This window comes from Cricetulus griseus, chromosome 4 (genome assembly GCF_003668045.3).
Source record: "Cricetulus griseus strain 17A/GY chromosome 4, alternate assembly CriGri-PICRH-1.0, whole genome shotgun sequence".
Taxonomy (NCBI): Eukaryota; Metazoa; Chordata; class Mammalia; order Rodentia; family Cricetidae; genus Cricetulus; species Cricetulus griseus.
In genome coordinates, this window is record NC_048597.1 from 78,696,148 (window position 1) to 78,723,369 (window position 27,222).

Sequence of the window (27,222 nt, forward strand, 5' to 3'; positions counted from 1 at the left end):
ACTCCCGATGGGCCAAGCATTCACACACACACACACACACACACACACACACACACACACACAGAGAGAGAGAGAGAGAGAGAGAGAGAGAGAGAGAGAGATTGATTGATTGATTGATCGATTGATTGATTGATTGATTGTGGGGGCCATACCTATTCAAACCACCACAGTGAGGAAGGTTAGGTTAGGTGTTGGCCCTAGCAACTCAAAAGCTGGGCCTGAGGCTTCTGTAGAACTGAGGATGGGCCCTCGGGAAGAAAAAAAATATATGAAAAAATAACTGCAGGTGCAACAAAGAGCCCTAGAATACCCTGGTGAGAGGGCAGCCATGGCAACAGCATCACCAGTGATAGAGGGCAGAGACCAGGTGCTGTTACTTTCTTCTGGTCACGTGTGTTGATGCAAAACAACAGACACAGCTCTCACATCTCACCTCAGAGGGAGATAGTTTATTCTTGAGCAAAATATCAAAATCTGAGCATGGCCCAGGAACACCGATTTGGGTCGCCCCAAATTCCACATTCCAGTATGGTAACAGTTTGTGGGATTTTCCTAGTAACAGAGAAAAGAAATCACAAATCAGGACAGTTTTTAAACATGTTGGTGGGAACCTTGGGTACAGCAGAGCCGGGAAGTCACTGTTACAGGCCTTGGATGCTGTCTGAGGACAGGCTTAGCTTTGGGTGGTTGGTGGAAGTCAAGGGTATGTTTGTACATTTCAGAGGATTTACTTAATCCTCACAAGATGCTAGCTAGGCCCAGAGTTAGGCAGTGAATGCTATTTAGGGGCTGAGATAGCCCAATTTAATTTGGCTATAGACCTGTGACTTTCAGCTGTTGACAAACATTGACATTCTAATAAGTTATCAGCCTTGGAAAATGTTTAGCTAGGGGGAGGTTTGTTTCTGGAAACGTCAGTTAACACATAGACTTGAGAAATGGCTATAAGACACATCCTGTGCCTGTACTGTCCCTGTGAGGTGTAGCCTGTTGCCTGCAGCACAGGGAACCCCAACAGCCTGTGATGTGTGGCCTGTGGTACCCCCTTCAAGCTCAAGAAACAGAGGTTGTGTATATCTGTGGGAGGTCACTTTTCACATAACAAACTGGTGGATTGGCAGAGCCAGGTGACAGTCCAGGCACATCTCTATAGTTGTGGACCACTGTTTCCTCTGCCAGGAAACCTCCTCACAGAGGGGATTTCAGAGTGCAGGGACTAACAGGTGTATCCAATGTAGAACCCATGAGCCCCAAGATAGCCATGAGTATCACCCACAAAATCGTAAACTTACTTAAAACATTACAAAAAGTTTTTATTATATTAACTTTTTCAAGCTCTCATTATATATTGAGTGTTACACACATTCTACCCCATGTTCTCCCCCCTTCTCTTTCCCCTCCCTCCCTCCCATGGGTTCCTTTTATCACCTACATAACTTCTACTTTTATAACATAGATGTGCATGTATGTTATAAAATGTGCATGACTGTCCAGCTAGTGTGACATGTGCATATATATATATATGATTTTATGTATCTATAGAAAACCTAAGAACCACAAATGATCTCTCATTTGTGCTTTCTCAATATGATATGTGACTTTCCATGATTTTTATGACAGTCTTCAGTTACATCCATTATTCTGAAAACAATATAACTTCATTCTTCTTCATGGATGGAAAAAGGAATGTGTATGCAAGGGGCATTGTGTGAGGTCAGACCATGGTTCAGCAGTTAACAGCATTTGCTGTTCTTGCGGAGGACCTGGGTTTGATTCCCAGCACCACACTTTGTACCTTACAACTGCTTGTAACCCCGGTCCAAGGGGATCTGATGCCCTCTTCTGGCCTCTGGACATTACACACACACACACACATTGCACTGAGAGACAAGTAGGAACATTAACATAAGCTATTTTTTTATTTCTTTGCATAAACAGTACATTTTCCTTAACCATTCCTATGTTGTTGGATACCTGGATTGACTCCATAGTGCAGCTGCTGTTGATAGTGCTAGCTGTTGGACAGATATGCAAGTGTCTTTGTGTTGTGACAACTCGGAAACTTTAGGGTAAATACCCACGAGTGTTTTAGCTGGGTGATTTTTTTCCATAACTTGATTGCATGGTTCTCAAGCATGAACTCTATATGACAACCTCTATCACAATGTCAAAAGGTTGAACATTCCTGGAAGCAAGCAAGAGCCAAGAGGGACTGTCTCCTCCCTGGAAATGCAGGAGGTTCTTTTTAAAGAAAAGTAGGACAGACCTGGGGCACTCGTCATCAACAACCCTGGGCAAACTGTAACCTTTCCACATGCCTCGCCCCATGGGGATCACTGCTGTTAGCACTTGCCGGAGGAAGATTGTAGGAACCATGTCCCCTGCACATGACTGTCCAGCTAGTGTGACATATTCTCATTGTATGAGTCTCTGAAGGCCTGAGACTGTGTCCCCTGGGGCACCCAAGTTCCACTTCCCCATAGGAACTCATATGAGTGCCATAGGAGAAGAGGTAGCCTAGGATCAACAATCTCCAGACTGCAGTCCTTAATCAGTCAATAAAAAGGGGAAGAGGCTTGGACCAGCTGCTGGAAGCCTCAGAACACAACCCCACGGCAGGGAGAAAAGCTAGTCTATCAAAGACAGCGAGTGGCCATAATTTGCCATTCAGGGATCTGAAGTTAGCATCTCGTGCACTCGGGACATTACTCTGGACAGGGCTAGGATTGTGTCACCTTGTCTATAAGGCAATGATAACCACCCTATCAATGACCTGAGGTGGCTGGGTCTAAAGGTTTAAGGTATGCTCAATCTGACCTCTGTGTGAGTGTCCTCCTGGTCTCCCAGTAGATGACTGGAAGAAACTCACCAAACAGTTAGGGAAACTGATCAGGCAGCTTGGAAAACAAGAGAGCCAAAGGCTGAGCCAGGAGGAACAGGAGGAACAAAAATACCACCTGAGGGCATCCAGAGAGGACTGGCCAAGCTGTGTAGTAGAAGGAGCCATGCCTCCACAGGAGGTGAGCAGACTGCCACCCTGGTCCCTGCAGGCGGCCCCCACTCACAGGCTGCCCAGGCAGGCAGGGCTATGGAGGACCAGTGCAGCCTTTGATGCTTTTCTTTTGCCCCTGCTGAGTCCCCCTTGTTTAACGTGATCACTTGGGTTGTCATTAATTTTTTCTAGATGTCACAGCACCCCATCCATTCTGGTTTTAATCAGAAGCCTGACCACACGTGGTCCGTGAGCCCAGAAGGCAGTCTGCCCCACGGCTCATGGTTGGGTCTGGGAAATTGGCAAGGCTTCTTCAGAAGCCGGCAGGCAGGCACTGGGTTTGCTTGGTTGGTGGGATTTGATCATTAATAATGTCTGATCAACCATGACCCTTTCATAATCAAGAAACTCAGAGAGACACGCAGAGCCAGCCAAACCCTTCCATTCTGGAGTTATGGAAATTAACAGGAGGGGTATTTAACTGTTTAACGTGGAGCCTCCAATCTCAGGAGGGCGGGTAGGCTGAGTGGCTGGAATGGAAGGAGATGAGGATGTGGGGAAGGCAGCAGCAGGGGGAAACTAGCAAGGGGGCTGAATAATGCAAGTGTAACCCTGCAGTAGTCCTGCACACTGCAAACACTGCTCCTGCTGAGAAGTGTGAAATAACCTGCTAAGGGCAGGTTCTGGCCTCTCCTGCCGGGTTGAAGGGAAAGGCTGCACCATAGGAGGGGCGATGGAAGGAGATGGAAGAGCCAGAGGCACTGGCTCATGACAACCTCCCGTGGGGAACAATGAGGGGTCCTGGGACTGGTGGCATTCTCCAAGTGTGCAGCATCCTGAGGAAAGATGAAGCTGTTCTCACATCTTGTTCCAGTGAAGGATGAACTGTGAGACAAGTTTCACAGAGGACTGAGCTCAGACAACCCACGCTCATCACTAGGCCTGTGCTCTCCCTTTCAGTATGCGCCCTGCAGCCTTTGGAAATCAGGAAGGAACAGAGGGCAGGCCGTGTTTGGGTTTCCAATCTGGGCTGATTATGGGGTGCTGGGAATGTAGGTTTTCTGGGCAAGGGAAGAAGTAAATGGCTAACCTGACTCCCTGACTTGTGTCTCCCACCCCTCCCACAGGGTACCAGATTGCCTATCGCCTGGCCAGGGGCAGTCCCCACACCTTCACCACTGTTGAGGTGGGTGCCACAGTGAGACAGTTCACAGCCACAGAACTGGCCCCGGAATCTGCATACATCTTCAGGCTGTCTGCTAAGACGAGACAGGGCTGGGGCGAGCCCCTGGAGGCCACAGTCATCACAACCGAGAAGAGAGGTAAGCTCCCAGACCCAGATCTGACTGTAGATGTCAGGGCATGCAGCTGTTTCCACAGCCCCTCCAATCCCCACAGCACCCAGAAGCCTGGGCCAGACATGGAACTAGGCAGATTGTCTTTTTTATTTTTATGTAAGTGTGTGGTGTGTGTGTGTGTGTGTTCAGACATATGCGTGTCTATATATGCGGAGGCTATCAGCCAGGTGTCTTCCTTGGTTTTCGAGACAGTTTCTCACTGAGCCTAGAGCCGGCTGCTTGGGCTAGGCTGGCTGGCCAGCAAGCTCCAGAGGAGTCACCTGTCTCTGTCTTCCCAGCTCTGGGGTTAAAGACATGGACCATGGTGTCTGACTTTTTGCAGGTGCTGGGAATCAGAACCCATGCCCTCATGCATGCTCTACAGGCACTGTACTTGCTGAGCCATGTCCACAGCTCTGAGCTAGGCATATTGTCACAGTGTCTCTGTGGCCCAACTGTTGGCCCCCTGCCCACTGTCTAGGACAGTCAGGTATTATGATCAAGGCCTGGAGGCAAGAAGTGTAGCTCAGAGAGGCTAGCCCAGAGTAACTGCATAGACCAGCAATTCTCAACCTTCCTAAAGCTGCAACCCTCTAACACAGATCCTCAGGTTGTGGTGATGCCCAACCATAAAATTATTTTTGTTGCTACTTCATAACAGTTTTGCTACTGTTATGAATCATAGTATAAAGATCTGATATATGGGATATCTTATATTTGATCCTGGGGCCTGCAGCCCACAGGTTGAGAACCCCTGCTTTAGAACCTTTCACCACAACCCAAAAGGGCCTCTCTTCAGAAGCTGTGCCTCCAGGCACAGGTTCTGTGGTGACACCTTTCCTGGGGAGATATAAACCAACTATGATCAAACAGGGCATAGCCAACAGACTAAAGTAAGGGCTCCACCAAAATTCATCTTGGGGAACCTGTGAATCTCTTGGGTCTCACTGGTACACAAGTGGTAGGGGTTTGCTTACAAGCTGTAGGTGACCCCCAAACAGTTGCATCACTACAAAGTGATGACTTCATGGGGTCTCCCTTTCAGCCAGCCTTCTACTTCCTATATAATCTAGTATCTATCTCCCAGGATCACTTGCAGCTAGCTAGATGGAGGGCAGGAAAGTTTAATGGCTGGAATCCCAGGTAAGGGTCCTATGACCCTCCTATCCTCTATCCACTAAGGAGTGTCAATATTTCCATCAACATTACTGTGGATTTAGCTAATACCATATTATTCTGATCAATTAGTTACTATGGTTACCAATCCAAGATAATCTCTACTGTAAATTCACAATGATATTATCATGTTGTACCCAGAAGAAAAAGCCACACAAGGAATGCTGCCCTCACAGACAGACCCAGAGATTTGGGGAAGTAGGCCAGAAGGACTGGGAAACACCCGAGCTCAAGGCTCAGGACTGTGAGGCCTTGGGCAAACCCCTCTGTTCCCTTTGCTATGGCTTTGACTAGGGAGGCTTGTGTGGAACAGTTAGCACAGTGCCCAGGACAAGCGGATGGCTTTCCTTGTCATCAGCAAGGCTCCCAGGAGCTGCACTGATGCAATGTAAATGCTCACCAAATGTGAATGAGTGTCACTGCTGCATTTGTGACCACTCTTGTTACAAGATCTAAAGCAGGCCATTTCAGAGACGGAGAAGTCAAACTCAGAGCACTTAAATCTGACAGAGGAAGGAGGTTGACACAGAGCTCACCCCATGCTCCAGTTGTTGTTCCCATCTCCAGCGCTCACCAAAGCCTCCTAAGATGTTGTCAGACCCAGTCTGCTGGGTGAAGGACAGGCTACCCTGAGACCCACCACACCTACTGCTGCACACAGCTCCTCTTTGCAGAATGAGCACCAATAAAAGGAAGCCAGACATTACCTCCCATACCCTGAACCAGCAAGTTCCCACCAGGCCCCAGTGTCCGCCAGCCTTCCCTTGACTGAGATAGGCTCCTCCCCTGCTTACAATGACTGCAGCCTGCTCCAGCAGGAATCACCAGGCTGAGTACACCTCTTCATCCAGGGTTTTCCCAGCTTCAAGTTGCCAGTCAGGCTATGTTAGCCTTTTGTTGCTATAACAAAATACCCCAGAACAACAACAACAACAAAAAAAAAAACTTAAAAGAGGAGGTTAATTTTGGCTCAGAGGTTCATATGTGTTCACAATATTATTGTGTGGCTGGGACTGCAGAGGTAGGAAGGAGCCCTTGTTTATGGGAGCCAGTCATTCCTTAAGACACTCTCTACCTTGTTCTTTGAGACAAGGTTTCTTGGTGGCTAACTGACCAGCAAGCCACAGGAATCTACCTATCTCCACCTCCCCAGATTACAAGCACTACCCCTCTGGGACTTTCTCATGGGTTCTGGGGATCCAACTCTGGTCCTCATGCTTGTAAGTGGAATCACTTTACCAGCTGAGCTCTCTCTCTCCATCCCATGGAGCCTTTGGAGGCAAAGGATGGATGAGGAAGTTTTGCTATGGCCCTTACAGGGCTTGAGTCAGATCCACATGAAAACATGTACATAAACATCCTTCTATGGGTGGACCAGTGTGACCTGGTCATGACGGCTTGCTTCCTGGGGCACAGGGCCACCACTTCCTTGCCCACCCTCCAGCCCCTTAGGTATTGAGAATCTTGACTTCCCACCAGGTTCTAGTGCAAGACTTAGGGACAGGGAACCTGAGCCATTTCCAGTGGCAGTGTGTCCATAGAAGGCCTTAGAAACTGGCCAGGGAGCCCAGCTCTTTCTGGAGTCTGCAGAAATCAGGCTTCCAGCTAGTGAGCACATTCCCAGCCAGGACCCCTGATTGAGGCAGATCGAAGAGCCTCTCACAGCCCTGTCACTGCGGGACTCAACGATCGATGGCTGCTTTATTACACGCCACACATTTTAATCAGAATCAATAATCATCATGATAAACAATTAAACAATTACTTCTCCCTCTATGGAGTCCCTTGGTTGAAATCAATGGGGGACAGGAACACAGTGTCAGGCACATGGTACCCATTCAAGGCCAAGGCTGGTCCCAGGCACCCTGCATCCTAACCCTTCGGAAACCGTTAACAGCCTATGCCCCTCCCCTGCCTGCACCTGCCTCCCTCCTCCCAGGAGAACTCAGTAGATTCCTCTCATGTGTTAGACTCAGGTTAACTATAAAGGAAAAGAAATTAGGTTTTAAGGATGAGCTGAGCCCCAAATCAGACAGCATACAAAGGAGGCTTGAGTCCCTTAGAAGAGCACTGCAGGAGATGTCAGCTGTCATTCAGACATACCTGCCCTTGCCGGTAGGGGCTGGGCCTCTGGAGGCAAGCACTTCTGGCTGGTTCTGCTATGTGAGCAAGCCCTGCTCTCCAGTCAGACCGGATCTGATGCATCCAAAGTTAGCTGTAAGACAACCTCCTCTCCCAAACCTAGGACTCACTTGCTTTTCTTTCTTTGTGTGCACGGCAGGAGAAGCACGCATGAGTGTGTGTTCACGTGAGTGGCACTGAATGTGTGGGTTCATATAGAAATCAGAGGTCTAGCCTTGAGTGTCAGAGTCCTTCCTCAGGTACAAATCTACTCTATTTCTTAAGACAGAGTGTCTCAATGGGACCTGGAATTCTTCCATTAGGTGAGGCTGGCTGGCCGGTAAGCCCCAGCTCTCTGCCTGTCTCCACCCCCACAGTGCTGAAATTAAAAGCATCACCATTACACCCAGATTTTTATGTGGGATCTGGGGGTTAAACTTGGGTCCTTGATTTGTATGGTAAATACTTTACCTGCAAAGCTAATTCTCGAGCCTCAGGACTTTCCCACACAGCGGCTCCCATGGGCAGGCATCAGGGGGCAGCAAAGGAATGGTGTCTCACGAATCCCTGCTTTTCTCCTCCTCTGGTTGCAGAGAGGCCTGCGCCCCCAAGAGAGCTCCTGGTACCCCAGGCAGAAGTGACAGCACGTAGCCTCCGACTCCAGTGGGTCCCTGGCAGTGACGGGGCCTCCCCCATCCGGTACTTCACCGTGCAGGTTCGAGAGCTGCCTGGTGGAGAGTGGCAGACCTACTCCTCATCCATCAGCCACGAGGCTACAGCCTGTGCCGTCGAAAGGTACTGTGGAGTGGGAGGTAGCATTCAGTTTTCATCTTTCTGAACCTGGAGACACTTGTCAACCTGGAGTCACTTGTCTCCCTACTGTGACAAAATGCTTGTTGGGAGCGGCTTGAGGGAAGAAGGGTTTACTTTGGCTCACAGTTTGAGGATACACAGTCCATCATGGTAGTGATGACATGGGGCAGGAGCTCGAGGCATCTAGTCATATTCATCTGTTCGGGAAACTCCTCACATTCCAGGACCCCACCCCTTAGAATGTTGACACCCACCTCAATTAACCTAATCTGGATGATCACCTGTGGGCATTCCTTGTGGTTTGACTCTAGGATGGTTCTAGAGTCTGTCCGATGACAGTCAGTGTTAACCTTCACACTGGGTTACCTCACTTGACATGATTGATGTGTGTGAAATGCCTTTCCTCCATCTCCCTGCCCCACCCCTGCTTGTTCCCCTCTCCCCCTCCCACACTGCCCCCTTCCTCTTCCTATCATATGTGTTCTGTTACCCTCCCATCTGTCCACCCCTAAGTCTCCTTTTAGCCTCTCATAGACTGCTCTATAGTTTCCTGGCCTCTACCCATTCTCTCTCCCACTCAAATACATGTGTATGAAAGTCAGATCTGAGCATGACAGAGAACATGTTGAAATGCTAATGGGAAAATATTTTTTTAATTAATAGAAAACTGTGTAAAGGTCTTGGAGAGAAAGGGGCTCCTGTTAACCCAAGGACCACTTCTCTGAGAGTCCCCACCATGGCCCCATCCAGCTCACACAACAGGAGTCTGTGTGGCTGAGATGTCCCACTGAGAGACCGCCCCCTGTCTCTGTTGACACCACACCAGAAACCCAGAATCTGTAGGGCCTCTCTAGATGTGCTACACCCATGCCTGAGGACTTAGGAGGCAAGAAGAATGGGGCTGAACCTGGGCTGTGCCCCAGTACCCCAAAGGTAGGTGCCGGGAAAGAAGCATTAGGAAGGGGTAGGTACTGGAGGTACCCCTTCTAGTTGAGTTTAAATAACCCCACCCCTTTGTCTCATCACCTGAGAGACAAGATAGAAAGCACAGTCGTGTTCTCCATAGCCTGTTGAGTAACCATAGACATTGCGTTTGGTAAGGAGAAGCCCCTGTTCAAACAGGCAGTTTCATGTGGTCCAGAAAAGACCTATCAATTTCCCAACCAGCAAGAACCAGAATGGAAGCGGCTCTCAGACAGCGTCCTGAGAGGCTATTCTATCTGCTGCCCTAACAATCCCAGCAGCTAAGTTTATGTTCCATCTGCTTCATGAGATCTAGTGGAGAGACAAAGCTTAACTGTGGAGAGCTCGTGGCCGCGGCTGTCTGCTCGAGTTACCATGATCCAGAGCACAGCATGAGGGTGGGATGAGAGCAGCTGGAGCATGAGCCCCTGTGTGGAGACTGAGGCTGTGAGACTGTTAATGGGATGTTAGACATAATAATGGTAAGATGGTGATCTACCTGCAGTGGGTGGTCTAGAAAGGAAGCTGACTCGTGATTCTCTTCAGAAGGTGCAGCAGCGCCTTAGGGAAAAGGGCCTCAAGGTAGAACAGCATTAGATGGAAACGGTAAGGTATGTGAAGATCTGGACATGATGGTGCCTGAGGGGAAAGGAGAGGCTTCCTTTAAGCCTGAAGATGAGGTGTGTGTGTGGTGGGGGGGGGTCCTATTTGGGATGCAACCCAGCACCTTGTGCATGCTGGATAAATGGTTTGCTACTATCTATTATGCAGCCCCTAGCTGGGGGGTTCTAGAAAAGTGCTCTACCACTGAGCCACACCCCAGCCCCTCACTGGGGGATTCTAGGCAGGGGCTCTAACACTGAGCTACATCCAGCCCCTCACTGAAGGAGTCTGGGCAAGCACTGTGCCATTGAGCTACATCCAGCCTTCTCTTTATTTTTTTGAGACAAAACCTCACAGGTGGCCCAGGCTGCTCTTCAACTTAAGTTACTCTGTAGCCCAGTGTTCTAGTTTGGTTTCTGTTGCAGGGATAACATACTGACCAGACAGACTTGTGGAGGGAAGGGTTTGCTTTGGCTTACAGGTTATAGGCTATCATCAAGGTAAGCCAGGGCTGGACCTCAAGGAAGAAACCAGGAGGCAGGCACTATGGAGGGACAGAACTTACTGGCTTGCTTACCTGAGCTTGCTTAGTTACCTTTCCTCAGGTCCAACTGCCCAGGAGATGTACTGGCAACAGTGGACTGGACCCTCCTATATCAAGTAGCAACTAAGAAAACGTCCTGAAACATGTTCACATGCCAATATGATGGAGGTCAGTTCCTCAGTTGAAGCTTCCTCTTTCTGGGTATGTTTTGGTTTGACAATAACTATTCCATGCAGACAAGTCTTAAGATTTGATCCTCCTGCCTCAGCATCTTGAGTAGATCCCAAATGTACATCATCAGGCCTAGCTGAATTCCTAAAAGGCAGTTTCTGTTAGGTTTTCTGTACCCCATAATAGGTTTCCCCACCAATGTAGTAAGCCAGATCAAGCCCCAAACAGTTTCAATGCCTTATAGATAACTGGGTAAAAGCAGTAATGGGTAGTGTTCAGAGTGTTTGGGATCCATGCAACTTACATTCCAAAGAAAATGAACCAATGGGTATGCAGATCTACTTATATTTCCAAGACGCAGAATTAGCCCTGGAGGAGGGACACTGTGGGTGGTCTGTGTCTTGCCCACCCCCACAGCTCTTTCCAAAGGACTTTGGCAGTGGAGGTAAAACTCACACCTGAGCATCCACAGTACAGGCACACGTGGGATGGCGTGAACCTGGCTTGTGAGTTGGCAGAGCAGCAGGTGTGATAGAGTTTCGAAAGGTCCCTTTGCTGTGAAGTCTCCTCGTTTCCTGAATCTTGGATGCTTAGAAGTAAGAGTTGAGGTAACTTAACAGTGTTTCTCAAAATTGTGCCTTAAGCCTGAGCAGTGTCTGAGTTTGGAAGGTGAGGCACACGGGATGTGAAAAGGGCCAGCAGAAACCACCCCTAATTTGGAGGGACTGCATCTCACCCAGAGAGTCAGGGAAAGAGAACCTTCCAGAAGAGCAAAAAGAAAGTAGCATTTATTCATTGTGTGCTGTGTGCCAAGATTATTAGATCCCTGATGGCGATTCAATGTTCACAAATGATCTCAAGGGCTCTGATTTCCATTTTTACAGGTGGACAAAGTGAGATCATAAAAATCAAACGACCTGCTCTGGCTGGAAATGATAGAGCTAAATGTGAATTCTGCTTGCTCAACTCCATAGCGGAGGCTTAGACTGTCCTGGAAGAGTAGAGAAGGGTGTGGGGAAATCCTTTAACAGGGAGTCCTTGAGATTGGCCTTGATGCAGGATGGACCCTGGTGGCATGGATGCATGGGGCTGGGTAGGCGGGAGTGGGCATAGAGGGGGGGCAGCTGTGGTCAGAGGCAAGATCTGCAGGAGTGGGCGAGGCCAGAGGCATTTGCCTATAGGATGCTAGTGAGTTAACTTAGAGCCAGGTTAGCTCCCTGGACACCTTGTTTTTCATGTCCAGGTAGATCCTGGTCTCTGCAGACCTCTGTTTCCCGCCCTCCTTCACACTCAACCTCAGGAAGTGGTTAGTTACCCCCATAACAGTAGTGCTACTATTGTACAGTGGGCACATCTTGCCTGGCAGGTCAGTATTGCAGCATGTGACTTGTGCCTTCTTTCTACTTTCTTAAGAGGATTTAGAATAGTATTGTCACCATAATGTATTCATTTCCTTGGCAAAGTGTTATAGAACAACTCCAGGTGTTTAGCATAGTTCTCCATGCTAGAGTGGCAGGATTCCCTCAGGCCACCCTGGTCCCTGTCTTTAAGGATGTAGAGTGACAGTGTGACCATGATAAAAAAAAAAAAAAAAGACATAGGGGAGCCAAGGATGTGACTCAGTTGGCAGAGTGCTTGCCTGGCAAGCACAAAACTCTGATTTCCATTCTTCAACACCACATAGAAACAGATGTGGTGATATATGCCTGCAATCCCAGTTCTTGAGAGATGCAGATGGGAGGATCAGGAATTCAAAGTCATCTTTTTCAGGTACATAGTAAGTTCATAGCCAGTCTTAGCTACAGACTCAAAAAAAGAAAAAAAGAAAGAAAAGGAACAGGGCAATTATCATGTGATGAGTATTTACTCTAGCTTTTTAAGATAATACCTAAGAAATAACAATGATAACAGCTGTGTGTGTGTGTGTGTGTGTGTGTGTGTGTGTGTGTGTGTGTGTTGTGTATACATGCATGTGTATGTAAATAGAATCACGCATAGGTTAGGTAAGGATGGCATGTGTCCTGCTCTGTGACTCTCTATCTTATTTCATTGAGATAGGGTCTCTTACTGAGCTGGGAGCTAGTCTGACAGGTAGTAAGCCCTCCCCCACTCTCCCAGCCCCTTCCACCCAACCCCAGCAATAATCCTGTCTTCTGCCTCTCCTTCCCCCAGCACTGGGGTTACACACATACACACACACACAGCCACATCCATGTGGTATTAGGGATTTGAACTCAGGCCCTCTGCATCATGCTTGCACAGCAAGCTCTCTTACCCACTGAGCCGCCTCTCCAACCCCATTTCAGCTATTTTAAGTGAGCACTTACTACAGATTGTCCCAAGTGCCTCATCTGATTCAATTCTCAGGATAGCTTCTTGCTGTCTATTAGCTGCCTAGATGAGGATGTATCTGCAAAGTGGCCCATCCAAGCATGGCTGGGGCTGAGGAACTGGAAAGTATACTTCAGAGCCCACATTTTTAGGGACCCCATGCTTCCCTCAACACCAGGAAGGAGAGCACTCAAATGTGCTCTGCTCAGCATGTGAGGCTGGGAAGTAACAGGGACAAGCAGGCATTTATCCTGGAGACTAGACACAGTAGCTTCTGGGAAGCCAGGAACAGGTGGACTTGTTTGAGCTAAGCAAAAGCTGTCCCCAGAAACCACAGCAAAGAGCATTCTAGGCAGTGGGCCTTGGGGGGTGGGGGGGGCTTCTCTGTTAAGATGAGTTAAACCAGCCAAGACCACATTCTCCTGGTTGCTGCTGGTGAGGCCAGGCCTGTAGGGGGTCTTGGAATTGGCAAGGTCAGATTGTTCCCAGGGCTTTGAGTCGAGCATCCCTCAGGCTTTAGAGAAATGCTATAATCCAATGTATCCAAAGGCAAAGAAGCACAAAAGTGGCCTATGAAAAACACAGCTCTCGCCTCAAGGGATCAGAAAATTTATTCTGGAGTCAAATACAAACGACTGTAGTCCAGGAACACAGATCCAGGCTACCCCAAATGCCATGTTCCAACATGGTAACTGGTTCATGGAGTTTTTACACTAACATCAAAGGAAGTCCTAAGTCAGGGTGATTGAAAATACACTGGTGGAAACCACATGAAGGTAGGTACATCAGAGTTGGGAAGTCTCTGCTATGGCTTCAGATGCTGTCTGAAGCAGTCTGTAGAAGCCAGAGGTCCATTTGTACCTTCTGAAAGTATTTGCCTAAATGTCACATGGGTGTGAGGGCAGACACAGAGGTGTGTATAAATGGCTGTGTAGAGGGCTAATGGGAGCCCAAGATAGCTTGCTCCCAACTTGCAACATTCTTGAAGTTCTGTTCAATCAAGCAGCCTTGTAGAATGGCTTTTCCTATTCTTTTCTTTCTTTCTTCCCTGAACCCACCCCCTTGATGGTTTCTAAATCTGATTATGGGTTTTCTAAAGCATGGAACCCACCTCAGAAGCCAGCATTTCCATACTGGCCCATGTCCTGCCTGTGAAGCAGTGCACTCATGATCCTGCCTGGGAACTTGTCCCTAGTGCAAGCTGGACAGGGCAGCTCGCCCTTGACCCAGCATCTGGAAGGGAGAAGGATCCTATTGTCATGCCTAGCTGGGGTGGGGCAGGAACATTGGTGAATCCAAGGAGATTGGGAGTGAGGGACAGCTTTGCACTGGGTATGTTGGAGCTAGAATATGGAACTTGTTGTTTCTTCCCCAGAACCCCACCCCAGCTCTACCCCCCCATCTTCAACCTAGGCAAGCAGTAATTTATTATATAGCATCTTATTAAAGAGGTATTAAATGTCCTCTGAACAACTTTCTCACTAATGTCTCCCTCAGTGAAACCATCTCTCCCTGAGCTTTCATGGCAGTCCAGGGGGCCCTGAAAGGCCCTAGTAGCTATATCTAGGGAGTGGTTCCATACCTCCTGGTGGCAAAGTGACCCAACTTCACAATTCCTGAGGCAGGAGAGACATCTGTCTGATTACCCCCCCCCCCACTACTATGGTTTCTTAGTCCTAACACAGACAAGACAGGGAGAGATTTGCTGTAGTCACTGGTCACTAATTTCTGTATTCCATTGCAGGCTGAGGCCTTTCACCTCCTACAAGCTACGCCTGAAGGCCACCAATGACATCGGGGACAGTGACTTCAGTGCAGAAACAGAGGCTGTGACCACACTGCAAGATGGTGAGCAAAAGCCAGTCCAGTGCAACCACTCCCCACTGCTCTGCTGAGGCCGGAGGACACCTTCCTCCCAGAAAGAGACCCCACTCCAGTCTTGAGCAGAGAGGAGAGGTCACCAGAGAGGGTGACAAGCAGCAGAAGCCCATTAGTAACTGACAGCCCCAAGTGTTCCTAAACACCCCATGGTCGTAGATCAAGGTCCCCCAGAGAGCTTCCAGATGAAATGGAACTCCATTTGATTGACTTCCAAAACCCTCCTCCATTAGAAACTGAATAATTAATGGGGGTTGTTAAAAATAAATGTCAGTGGGGAAGCTGGGTCCAAGAAGTTTCAGATCCCCACCCCAAAGCACCAGGTGGTCTCTTCACCCGCCTCTGACCTCAGAGGCACTGGGCCTGAAGATACCTGATTCTGGGTGTGGGAGGATGTGCAGTGAAGCCCAGGGAGTCAGATGCAGCTAACACAGCCACAGACTGACAAGTGCAATGGGAGAAGATGGATACTGTGCAACTCCCAGCTCAGCCTCAAAGCCTGGGCACTTAGTGCAGCCACCAGGGCTTTGTGACTCCCAGAAAGCTCTGTCTCTTCCATTTAACGCTCCAGTGAGATGGTTTCCAAATGGGCCAGGTCCCAACTGCCTTGCCCTGTGACCCCACATCATGTCTTCCCCCTCCACCTTCAACCCCCCAACATACTCACTTTTCAGAACCTAGAAGTTTAACTTCCACTATACAAAGTTTCAGGGCACCTCGAGGACAAGCCCCGGGGTGGAGGTGAGCCATTTTCAGCTTCCCAACTACTCAGATGTCGATGCCAAAACAAATAAAACAAATGAACAAAAACAAAAAAACAGCTCACACCTCAATGGGGATGAGAGATACTTTACTTGAGAACCAAATATGGGTGATCATGGGGGAACATGGATTCAGGTCACCCCAGATATACTGTCATGTTCCAACATTTTAACAATTCCACACAGTTTTATATCAGCAGAACAAAGGACATTTTAAATCAATGTGAATGCATTGGCAGGAACACCAAGTAGGCAAGTTATAATCATCTCCACTTTAGACCTCAGACTTAGCCAGTAAGTGGGTGAAGGTAGGGTTCTGTTTGTACATTCAAAAGGACTTAAGTCACAAGGGTGTTAGATTGCATACAGAGGTAGGCAATAAGTGGCTATTTAGGGGCTAAGATGGCCCAAGATAGTTCAGCTCTCGACCTGCATGCAACAATCCAGCTCTCCAGGGTCACAGTTCTAATGGTCTGTTAATCAACCTTGAAGAATGGTTAATGTAGATGCGGCCCTCCCTACCCCCTCAAGACCTTAAATCACCACAGAGAAGTTTGCTGCAAATCCTGCATCCCCACTATGGCTGGGTCTACTGGATCTGGTACCTGATGAGAGGGTCTCTAAGCTTCCCCAGATCCCTGGAGAAATGGGTCCTGTGCCCTCATCCTGAGAGATGATGAGACCTGGGTGCAGCTGTTGGGGCTCAGAAGCAGCAGAGGTCCAGGGTCCCAGGCCACGACCGAGGTCACCCCAATCACCAGGCAGATTCAAGAGCTTGCTGCAAACTGCATGAGGCTTTATTTTTATTTATTTATTTATTTTTTAATGGACTAACCCCATGTTAGCTCGGGTCTTTCACCCACCCGCCAAGGCGGATGGCTCGCAAAGACATCTTGAACCACCTGCCAAGTGATCTTGTAGAGCATCGTAAGGGGAGTGTCTAGGGGTACGCACAGGCTCAGGATTGGTGTGCCTCCAGGCTTGGAGGGCTTGCCCTGTGTTGATTGGCCAATTGGTTGTTATGGCCCAAAGGCCCTCCCAGGATGGTTGCTATGCTCTGCGCGTCATTACTGTGCGCTTATCCGTAAAGTACACCCAGAGTCGTAAAGCATAGCACCACCAGCTAACTTCTGATTGGTTCCTTGTCATGAGGCAGGCACCTAACCTCTAGTGACTAAGGCAAGGTCATAGCGAGCATGTGGTACTGTCATGGCCGCCGAAATGGGGGGCTGGTCCCTTCATTGGGAGAAGCTATGATGTTGTGCAGGAAACTGGGTGACTCAAGGCACCTGGTAGGAGAGTTGGGAGACCATGCAGAAGCCAAACCCTTCCATTCACAGCTAAGGATATGTGGAGGGAGAAAGTCTACCAATGGACTCACTTAGAAGTGATGGCTTGCAGTTAGAAGAGATGGATCAGTGGGTAGTCTGCTTGTTACTTAAGCATGGAACCTGAGTTCAAATATCCAGCACCCATGTAACCCCAGTTGGGGGCTTGGGGGCAAGGATCCCAGGGGTTGGCTAGCCAGCCAGTCTAGCCAAAGTGGGAATCTTGATATTCAGCAAGACCCCCTCAAAACTGCCTTAAAACTAAGGTGGAAAGCAGCAGAAAGATCTCCAACTTTAACTTCCAGCCTCTACATGCCCCACTCCCCCTCCCCCTGCAAGGACCAGTATGGGGCATAAACATGTACACACATGCATAGAGCCTCCATACACATACACACAAAAGGTGGTGTGGAACCAGGGGGAAAGTTGGCATCAAATGGAAACTGAACACCTCCCCCATGAGTGCTCATTTTTATCTTGCATCAGACACAATGGAGAGAATATTTGCAATGGCGCACTAATTCTTGGGAGAAAGAACCAGACACCCAGCAAGCTGCTGTCTTTGTTGGGTTATCTCTGACAAACAGGGAGCATGGGATTCTGACAGGCTCTGGCGACCTCAGGGAATGGGCCATTTCAGAAAAGCTATTCAAGGAACTCTCCAGGCTCCCCAGGCACCTTCTCAACCCTTTGATATTCAAATGCTGCTTTTGAGGCCCCTATCTCATCATCTTCCTTGTCTGAGACTTGCAATTTCCCTTTGTGGATGGATTTGCATTGTGTTTGCGGCCCTTTGTCTCCCTCAGTGAGGTGGAGATTGACTGGCAAAACCAACCCTACCTTAGCTGGAAGAGAGAGGGACCTTTGATGGCTGATTAACATTTCCTTCTTACAATGCTAGGGGTGGAACCCCAGGCCTTGCTGTTGCTCTTCCCAGCCCCTCACTGTGGAATTCTAGGCAGGGGCTCTACCACTGAGCCACACCCCAGCCCCTCACTGGGGAATTCTAGGCACTCACTGTCACTGAGCCATGTCCTGGCCATTGTCTTTTGACATAGAGCTTCACTCATGGCCCAGGCTGTTCTTGAGCTTGTGAGCCCTCTGCCTGTGCCTCCCAAGTCCCTAGGATCTCAGGCATGGTGGTACCTGATTCCACATTTTCTTTTCCTTTCTTTCTTTCTTTCTTTCTTTCTTTCTTTCTTTCTTTCTTTCTTTCTTTCTTGGCAGCTGTGTGAGCATCAAGGCTTTGTATGTGGGCTCAGCACATAGAACAGCCTGCTGTGTTGAGCAAGATCTTTGCTTTTTGTTTTTTGGATTCTTTCTTTTAAGATTTACTTATTTTTATGTCCATTGGTGTTTTGCCTGCATTGCATGTATGTCTGTGTGAAGGTGCCAGATAACCTGGAACTGGAGTTTCAGACAGTTGTGAGCTGCCATGGGGGACCTGGGAATTGAACCTGTTAGACCCCCGGAAAACTCAGGCCTCCCAGGTCCCAGCCCAGGACCTCGGTCACCCCAATCACCAGGCAGATTCGAAAACTTGTTGCAAATTGCATGAGGCTTTATTGTTGTTTAAGGAGCTAACCCCATGTTAGCTCGGGTCTTTCACCCACCCGCCATGGCAGATGGCTAGCAAAGACAGCTCGAACCGGCTGCCAAGTGATCTTGTAGGGCATCGTAAGGGGAGTGTCTAGGGGTACGCACAGGCTCAGGATTGGTGTGCCTCCAGGCTTGGAGGGCTTGCTCTGTGTTGATTGGTCAACTGGTTGTTATGGCCCATAGGCCCTCCCAGGATGGTTGCTATGCTCTGCGCATCATTGCCGTGCACTTGTCCGTAAAGCACATCCAGAGCCGGAAAGCATAGTGCCACCAGCTAACTTCTGATTGGTTACTTGACACGAGGCAGGCATCTGACTTCTAGTGACTAGGACAAGGTCATGGCAAGCATGTGTTACTGTCATGGCTGCCGAAATGGGGAGCTGGTCCCTTCAAACCTGGGTCCTCTGGAAGAATAGCCAATGTTCTTAGCCTCTGAGTCATCTCTCCAGCCCCCCACATTTTCTTACTAGGCTAATATTTATCAACTGCGACCTCATCTCTACCAACAGTCACATCCATATTTCAAACTAAGAGCACCGTGACCTTGCTGTGACTACCTGGCCTGCTCTTGGGGAACCACTGACACTTAAGATCTCAGAAAATGTTGTTTCATCCCCATTCCCAAAGATTTGGAAGCCCAGGAAGTGTCTTGGGCAGGAGCTACTGGAGTGTTGTGCATGGCCTGAGGGGACCCATGGGAGATTGTGACTCACCCATATACCCCAATGGGGTTAAAGGAGTACTACGCCTGGGAGCCATTCTTGTTACATTAAGCAGATGAATAACGGGTAAAGGTGACTGAAGGAAGGAAAGACACCCACACTGAAGGGTAACTGAAATCCAACAGAACCATTCTAACTCTGCTTCCTTCCATCTGCTGCCCTGCAGTTCCGGGAGAGCCTCCAGGGTCTGTCTCAGCCACACCGCACACCACGTCCTCGGTTCTGATCCAGTGGCAGGTAAGAGCCAGAGGCACCTCACTTATTTCTGAAGCATGCCTTCGATTCCTGGTTCAGTCAGCCAGGACAACTGTACAGAGCCTGCCCACAAGCCACACCCATGCCAAGTGTGTGACCATAACAGAGGAAACAGCCTGGCTGAGTTAGCACCTTCAACTGAGGACCGACAGCAGGAATCTGCAGGAGAGGGTGGCCCAGGGCTGGGGTTCCTCCAGACACAGCACAGAGGAAATGGGTGCAGGTGCAGGTCTCCAGGACTGCACCTGTCCTGAGACCAATGGGCTCACAGAGCACAGGGATGAGAAAAGGGACGGAGCTTCTGGCCAGAGAGGGAGACTCCAGGTGCCAAAACCTGGGCTGAAGAGTGAGAGCTCATAAGGACTTGAGGGAGGGCAGACACTGTGGGCTGTGTGCAGAGGGCCACTGGAAGGCCTGGTTAGCCTAAGTTTGGCCGCTGTGAGCTGGTGGACCAAGAGATGTGAAAGTCTCCCTTGGGTTTGACAGTGTTGTCAAGGGGAATGGCAGGTGCCAGCATGAATGCAGAGATAAAAACAACTCAGTGGCTCTGTGTTGGTCAGACTTTCAATATGTGACAAGGTAACCTAGAGAGGGAGGGGAGGTACAACACAAAAGAGGGAATACTTACTGAAATATCTCAATTTCAGTGAATTACAGGTCATCCTGAAATTCATGTAAAAAATATTTACATGACCCAGGGGAGTGGGAATCTGCTGGGTGGCTGGGTCTTACCTCTGAAGGTAGAAGGCCAGGGCCAGGACTCACCTCTCATAGGCACCTGTCGTTGCCTGGGCAGTGAATGAGCAAGACAATCTGGCATGAGAGCTGTGTGGCCCCCACCTTGGTTCAAGCATCATAGACAATTCAGAGCAGAGGCCTAAGAGTGCTGGAGCCTGAGGTCTGCACCAGGAAGAAAAAGTAGGGCAGGACCAGGCAGCTGGAGGATCCACCTTACACCCAAAGTGTCTGAACTACCCGGCTAGTGTAGTGTCAGTGGCTCCTATGGAGCCCTGATTGCCCAGTGTCCCATGTTGTACCTAAATGTTAGGTTGTATCCTGTATTAGTTACTTTCCTCCTCAGGGAGACAAAACATGAGGTAAGAAGCAAGTTAAGTTAAGGAGGTGGGGATGGTTTACTTAGGCTCACATCATGGTGGGGAGGCATGGCAAGGCGTGTGAGGCAGCTGGTCACATGGCACCCACAGTCAGGAAGCAGAGAGAGATGGACGCTGGGGCTCAGCTCACTTTCTGCTTGTTCAGTCTGGGACCTCGGCACATGGTATGATACTATGCACCATTAGGGACCATTTTCCCACCTCACTTAACGTAATCTAGAAATTTCTGTCTCCTATGTGATTTTTAGATCCTGTCAAGTTGACAGCCAGTATTAATTCTCGTGGTTTCTATGATGCTGCCATCTAAGCGCAAAAGTAGGTTCAATCTAATGGAATTTGACATTGTCACCTATGAGAGGAACAGAGAAGAAGCCTTTAGCAGCAAAGGTCTCTGCTGGGAGTATAACATCTTCCCCTCACTGACAGAGTTACCACCCAGTGACAGGTGCCTTTCAAGGTGACAAAAAGATATTTCCCAATGTTTCCTGGTGACACTGGCAGTTCATTGCTGTGCACTCAGCTTTCTCTGGATTCACTGGAGTGTGGGGGATGGGATAGAACAGAAGGGGATCAGCCTGGGCCCCCATCTGACCCAACACATCAAGGAGCCATCCATGGCAAGAAACAAAGGACATTGGCCTTGACATGCCAGAGTCACTATGACCCCAGATGCCTCTTGGATCCAGGTGCTTTCTCAAACAAGCAGGTGTCGTAGGTGCTCCATCTCTGACATCACACATCCTCATTCCCTAGGGGCCCTGCTTCAGCTTTGACTTCCATTTGGGCCTATGTTGGGAGGCCAGAAACTTTCCAAACAGAAATTCAAAGTACCAGGTGCTGTGCCTCTCGCCCTCCACAAGCATACCACAGGAAGGGGAGAGTGCTGGTCTTTTTGTCAACAGCTGCTGGCAAGGGAATATAGCTCAGCACTATCCCCTGCAGCAGCCCAAGGAGGTCCCTTAATCCTTTAGGGATCTTGACTCATGTAAAGCCAGATCCTTGTTTTCAATGTGGAAAAGAATTTCAGGATGAGCCAGTGTGGAGTGGAGTTGGAATCTATTGAAAGTAGAAAGGAAGGTACCAGGTCAAGAGCAAGATGCGCCTGAGTGACCACAACTTCCCAGACAAGAACCCTGCTCCAGGGTCTTCACTGTGACTCCATTCTTGAAGCTTCTAGGTTTTCATTGCTTCGTGCCACTCTAAAGGGCCCTCCCCTCCCCTGCCTCTGCCCCCCTCTTTGATAATTGAGACCATAAGGGCACTCCAGCACTGCCTTGGTTGGGTCATATATAAGAATAGAGTGAGAAAGAGCCACTAAGGCTGTGCAAGGGGGTTAGAGCTTGTTATTTTTTACTGTCAGTGGGGTTTCTAGTGAGATTCCTGGGAACTGCAGGTTCCATCTGAGAGGGGAGAAGGGCCTTAGGCAAATGTATCTGAATTGATTCTCAGCTAGTGAAAGGCTTCAGGCAGACTCTGGGGTGAGGAACTCCTTTCTGTCCTCATGCCCATAATTGTCCCTGCCTCTCTATACTGCCTTCACTCCTGCTGTGCCAGCTTCTACTAGAAAATTAGTGTTTTATTTGTAGATGTGGCAGCTGGCCTGCTAATAATGAGGTACACATCTTTTCCATAGAGGCAGCGAGTGCTCCAGGCGGGGTGCAGCATCCCCTCTGAATGAAGTTGCTGTGGCCCCTGAGCTGCTGCCAGTCCCAGTCCATAACAGCACAGGTGTCAAGTCTCTCCCATGGCTGCTGGACAGCCTGTGAAGTGGCATGGAGCCTCACCAAAGGAACTTGGCATATGTGTCCATCAGCTGTGCCCTCCAGTGCCCAACAGAACAAATGGATTTCAAAAAGCCCAGAGCAAGAGGTGGCCAGCCCAGTGTATTGTAGAAATAAATGCCTGTCAACCAGCAGGCAATTGAAACACAATTAAAATTATGAGTAATTTAGGAAATCGGAGACTGGAACAAAGAAAGAAGAGCTGCGTTTAAATATAGATTCTTGTTCCCCAGGATGCATCTCACCTGTAACTTTTTGTTTTTTGAGCAATTTCCTGGAAAAAAATTATACAAACATGGGCTGTAATTTGAAGGCTGTGGACCCTCATCAATGCCTTCCCCACAGCGGGCTGCTGGGCTTCAGACATCTTAGAGGGACAATCAGACTTCACCTTTAGTAGGAGCCAACTCTACCAGTGTCCTAGGATTTGAATGTGTGTCCCATGTGAGGGTGGTGTTGCTTCCACAATGAGCTCTGTTCATCTTCCAAACTGATGACAACATTGAGCCCTTCAATGCACCAACCCTATGCATGCCTCCTCAAGCTGCCCTGACACCTCAAGGGGGTCGTTTTTTGTTATTTCGCTGCTTGCTGTTTCAAAACACCTTCTGGCTCATAGTTCTAAGGTACGGTGGATCGTGGTGGGAATGGCATGACCTCAGGGTCTTGGACACCAGGTCATATTGCATGCACTGTCAGGAAACAGAGAGAGATGAATGCTGGGGCTCACCTTTGTATTGAGTCCAGGACCCCAGCCCTTGGAATATTTCCACCAGCATTTAGAGTGGGTCTTCTCACCTCAGCACAGTCTAGAAAAGTCCTCACAAGCATGCCCAGATACTTACTGGCAAATGAAAGACCTGCTCATCTCTTGTGTAAGCTAAGGGACTCTTCCTTCTGTGAGTGTAATGGTGGTCAAGACAAAGGCCATGTGATCTCAGCCTCGGGCAGCTGAGAACCCAGGGTGTATTTTCCTTACTCAGAGGAACCATGTACTGGACTGACAGGCATACATGGGAAGGCAGTGGAGAGAGGCTTCTAGCTGTGCCTGAGGGACAAATGAACACACTTGACAGGGTAGTGAGGTCTTCCCCAGAGGACAAGGCAGAGAGGTCCAGCCTGGGCAAAGACTCAACTGTAAAGTTTATGGCTGTCATGGTGTGAATATGGTGTAAAGGAATATTCCACAACAGGGAGGGCCAAACTGGGTGCCAGACTCCTGCCAAAGAGACTTTAAGGCATAGCCTGGGAGTTGAAGCACATGAGGAGGTCACAGTGTCAGGATTTAAATCCAGAACCTGAATTCCCCATCCTTTTTGGATCCATGAGTCCTAGGGAACTATTTGGAAAGACTTCCAAGGCCGTCCACTTGACTTCCACCATGGTACCAAACTGCAGGAATAAAAAGCAAGCTAAACATAATGCAGTGCTCTACTGGGCTGTCCTGGAGTCTCTGCAAACTCACCAGACCCTGGAGGAGTGATGTTTCCACCTTGCAGGAGCTGCCCATGGGCAGGCCTGGACTGGCTGCAGCCTTTGGAGAATCTGCAATCTATGCTCATGTCAGCCACTTTCCTGAACTAACACAAAACATCTGAGAGGATTAGTGTAGAAAGAAAAAAAGGTTGTTCATTCCACTCACAGTTCGGCAGGTTCCAATCCAAAGTCAGTTGGTTGGAGCCTCTGTTGAGAAGTGCATACTGGAACAGAATGACCACTGCATAGCCAGGAAGCAAAGAGAAACAGAAAGATCCTGGGGTCCCACAGTCCCCTTCAAGGGCACAATGCTCCCATGTCCTAACTTCTTCCCACTAGGCCCTGACTCCTAAAGGTTTTAGCTTGGGGACTCTCCTAGTTAGCATTAACAGCCTGGAATCACTTGAAGCGTCTTAACTGAGGAATTGTCTTTATCAGGTAGATCTGTGGGCGTGTCAGTAAGGACTGCCTTGATAGTTAATTGATTTAAGAGGTCCAGTCTGCTTGGGCAGCTTCGTTTCCTGGGCAGGTGGTCTTGGGCTGTGTAAGAAAGCCAAGCATGAACCAGAGAGCAAGGCAGCAAACAAGTGTTCCTCCAGGGTTTCTGCTCCAAGTCCCTGCTTAAGTTCCTCCCCTGACTTCCCTCAGGGATGGATTGTGACCGGGAAATATAAAACCTTTCTTCCCCTGGGTTGCTTTTGATCAAAGTGTTGTGTCACACCAACAAGAAGGAAACTGGGAGGGTGTGGAGGCCTCCAGCACACAGCCCTCCCTCGGGGACCACTAATCTAGACCACAGCAGATGCTTGCTGGGAGGGCACACAACTTGGCTCTGAGATACTCTGGGGCTTTTGATGCCACCTGGCAAACCTGGCCTCAGCTTAATGCTGGCCATCATTGGCCTCTGGGTGGAGGGGCTTGGCCTCCTCTTCCCTTTCCATCCTCTGACTTGACTAGAAATGTTTCAACCTTTCTTTCACACTTCCTCTCCCAACCCTCAGATTGCACACTCAAGGGCTGGAGTTGTGTGTCTGCCAATAGCTGCACAACCACACTATGTCCCCAGCAAAGGCAATTCCATTTTCCTAGCATCCTGTTTGTTTGGTATTTTGAGCGAACAGAGTCCAGTCCTCCCCGCTTTCCCTGCTATAACTGTCCCCAGCCTGTGTGTCTTCTGCAGAGTTGGCCAGGCTTTAGCACCCTCCCTCTGGTGTGATCCCAGACTGATGGGCTGGCTTTGAAGGTGACCCTTGAGGGGAGATTGCGGGGCTGGCACTCACAGAGCCCAGCAGAAAGCTTTTGATGTACCCACTCACCCTCCCTTCTTGCTAATTTGAGTCAGTCCAGATCCCAGAAACGGAAGCAGACGCCATCTCATCTGCCTAGCCCGAGCCCTGCCATCCCCAGTGTGAGTGAAGACTGCCCAAACCTTCTGCATGACCACATGGGGCTATCTGAGCTGCAAGAGCAGGCTCCTGGTGTAGCAGTCAGAGCCACTGAACAGGGACATGCATCTCCCTGGTTCTTTGTTAGGGGCCTCAGAAAGGAGGGCAAAGCTGCCCCAGGGTCTGGGAAATACTTGCTGTCCCTTGTTTGGCAAAGGGTTTCTTATCCATGCGTTGCCACAAACCACACACTTCACAGCCACAGAGATTGGTTCTGGGGGCCAGAAGTCCCAAGGCCAGGTGACAACAGCACACTTCTCCCTCTAGGAAAGGTACCCTCCTGGAGTCTCCCAGTGTCTTCTGGCTGCTGATGGCTATTTGAGTTCCCTAGCTTATAAATATACCACTCTAATCTCCCTCTCCACATTCACTGGACATTCTTTCTAGGTACGTGCAAGTCCAAATGTCCCTCCTCTTACAAGGACACCAGCTATTGGATTAAGATCCTCACAATCCAGTGTGATTTCCTCTCAACTAATTCTAGCTATCTGGTGGGGGGAAGGGTTTGGTTTGAGGCTGCTTCTCTAGTTCCCTTACTGTTTCTAGGTTCACCCCACAGAGAGAAGCTCCCTTCTCATCCGCACCTGCACCTTGCTCTCCTGCCTCACCTCCAGGAGTTTAGCTAGACATAGGATAGGAGCCCATGTCTTCATGTATCAGTTAGAGTTTTCTAAAGGGACAAAACATAAAATGAATATTATTAGAGTGGCATACAGGCTGGGATCTGGGTAGTTCCACAATGGCCACCTCCCTACAGGAAGGCTAAGAATCCAATAGTTGGTCAGTCCACAAGGCTGGATGTCTCAGCAGCCCTAATCTGTTGCTGGAGTCCCTGAGGATTCCTAGATTTGCTGGTCTTCAGTCTATGCTGGAATCTAGAAGAAGCAGGTTCTAATAACATCGAAGGAATGTCTCATCAGCAGGATAGATGAATTTGCCAATAAGTGTGAGGACAAGCCAGCAAAAAGCTTCATTCTTCCATGTCCTTTTATGTGGGGCTGCTACTAGAAGCTGTGGCCCAGGTCTAGGATGGGCCTTCCGATCTCAAATGATACATCAGTAAAATCCCTCATGCCCAGCTACATGCGTTTTAGTTGATTCCAGATGTAATCATGTTGGCAATCAAGATTAGCAGCCATCATATCACATACAAGGTGTGAGCAGGCTTCACAACTGGCCCTGAGTCTGGGATGGCTCATCTTTTCCCTTTAGTAATCTCAAACCTTTCCTTCATGTGTGTGTGTGTGTGTGTGTGTGTGTGTGTGTGTGTGTGTGTGTGTATACACACACAATAGTCATCATAATAAAATACATGAAAAATGATTTGTAAATGGAACCATAGGCTAGTGACTCTTCATGGTGGGCTAATTACACCAGGGTGGAGGCTACTAAGGCTTCTATACATACTGACTCTGGTAATATCCCCAAATGGCTGAGGGTACAATGTCTTTGCAGCCTCCCCGGGATGAGAGCCTAAATGGCCTTCTGCAAGGCTACAGGATCTACTACCGTGAACTGGAGTCGGAGGCAGGCATGGGCTCCGAGGCCAAGACACACAAGAGTCCCTCTGCCTTGCGTGCTGAACTCACAGGTGAGTCTTACGTGTCTGTCTGCTCCTTGGAAGACATGCCAGTAAATACTATAGAGGAGCCAGGCAAGGGCACAGTGAGGGAGCAGGCATTGTAGTGTGAATCCAGTGGGGCATAGATGGAGGCAGTGGACCTGGAAGCTGAATTGGGGGAGAAGGGGCCAGCTCTCCAGGGACACATTGTGTGGAGAATGACCAGGAGCCTGGAGCCTGAGGTGAAGGC

At 49.1% G+C, this 27,222-nt stretch overlaps 1 protein-coding gene across 1 annotated transcript in view; it reads left to right on the forward strand.

Moving 5' to 3' along the window:
• The window catches only part of Sdk1 (sidekick cell adhesion molecule 1), a 954,927-nt gene that overhangs the window by 864,661 nt on the left and 63,044 nt on the right, over nucleotides 1-27,222 (forward strand). The window contains exons 29-33 of the mRNA XM_035444149.1: nucleotides 4,120-4,314; nucleotides 8,220-8,421; nucleotides 14,796-14,899; nucleotides 19,506-19,576; nucleotides 26,867-27,002. Coding sequence (XP_035300040.1) covers nucleotides 4,120-4,314; nucleotides 8,220-8,421; nucleotides 14,796-14,899; nucleotides 19,506-19,576; nucleotides 26,867-27,002 — 708 coding nt within the window. The remainder of the gene's footprint in view (nucleotides 1-4,119; nucleotides 4,315-8,219; nucleotides 8,422-14,795; nucleotides 14,900-19,505; nucleotides 19,577-26,866; nucleotides 27,003-27,222) is intronic.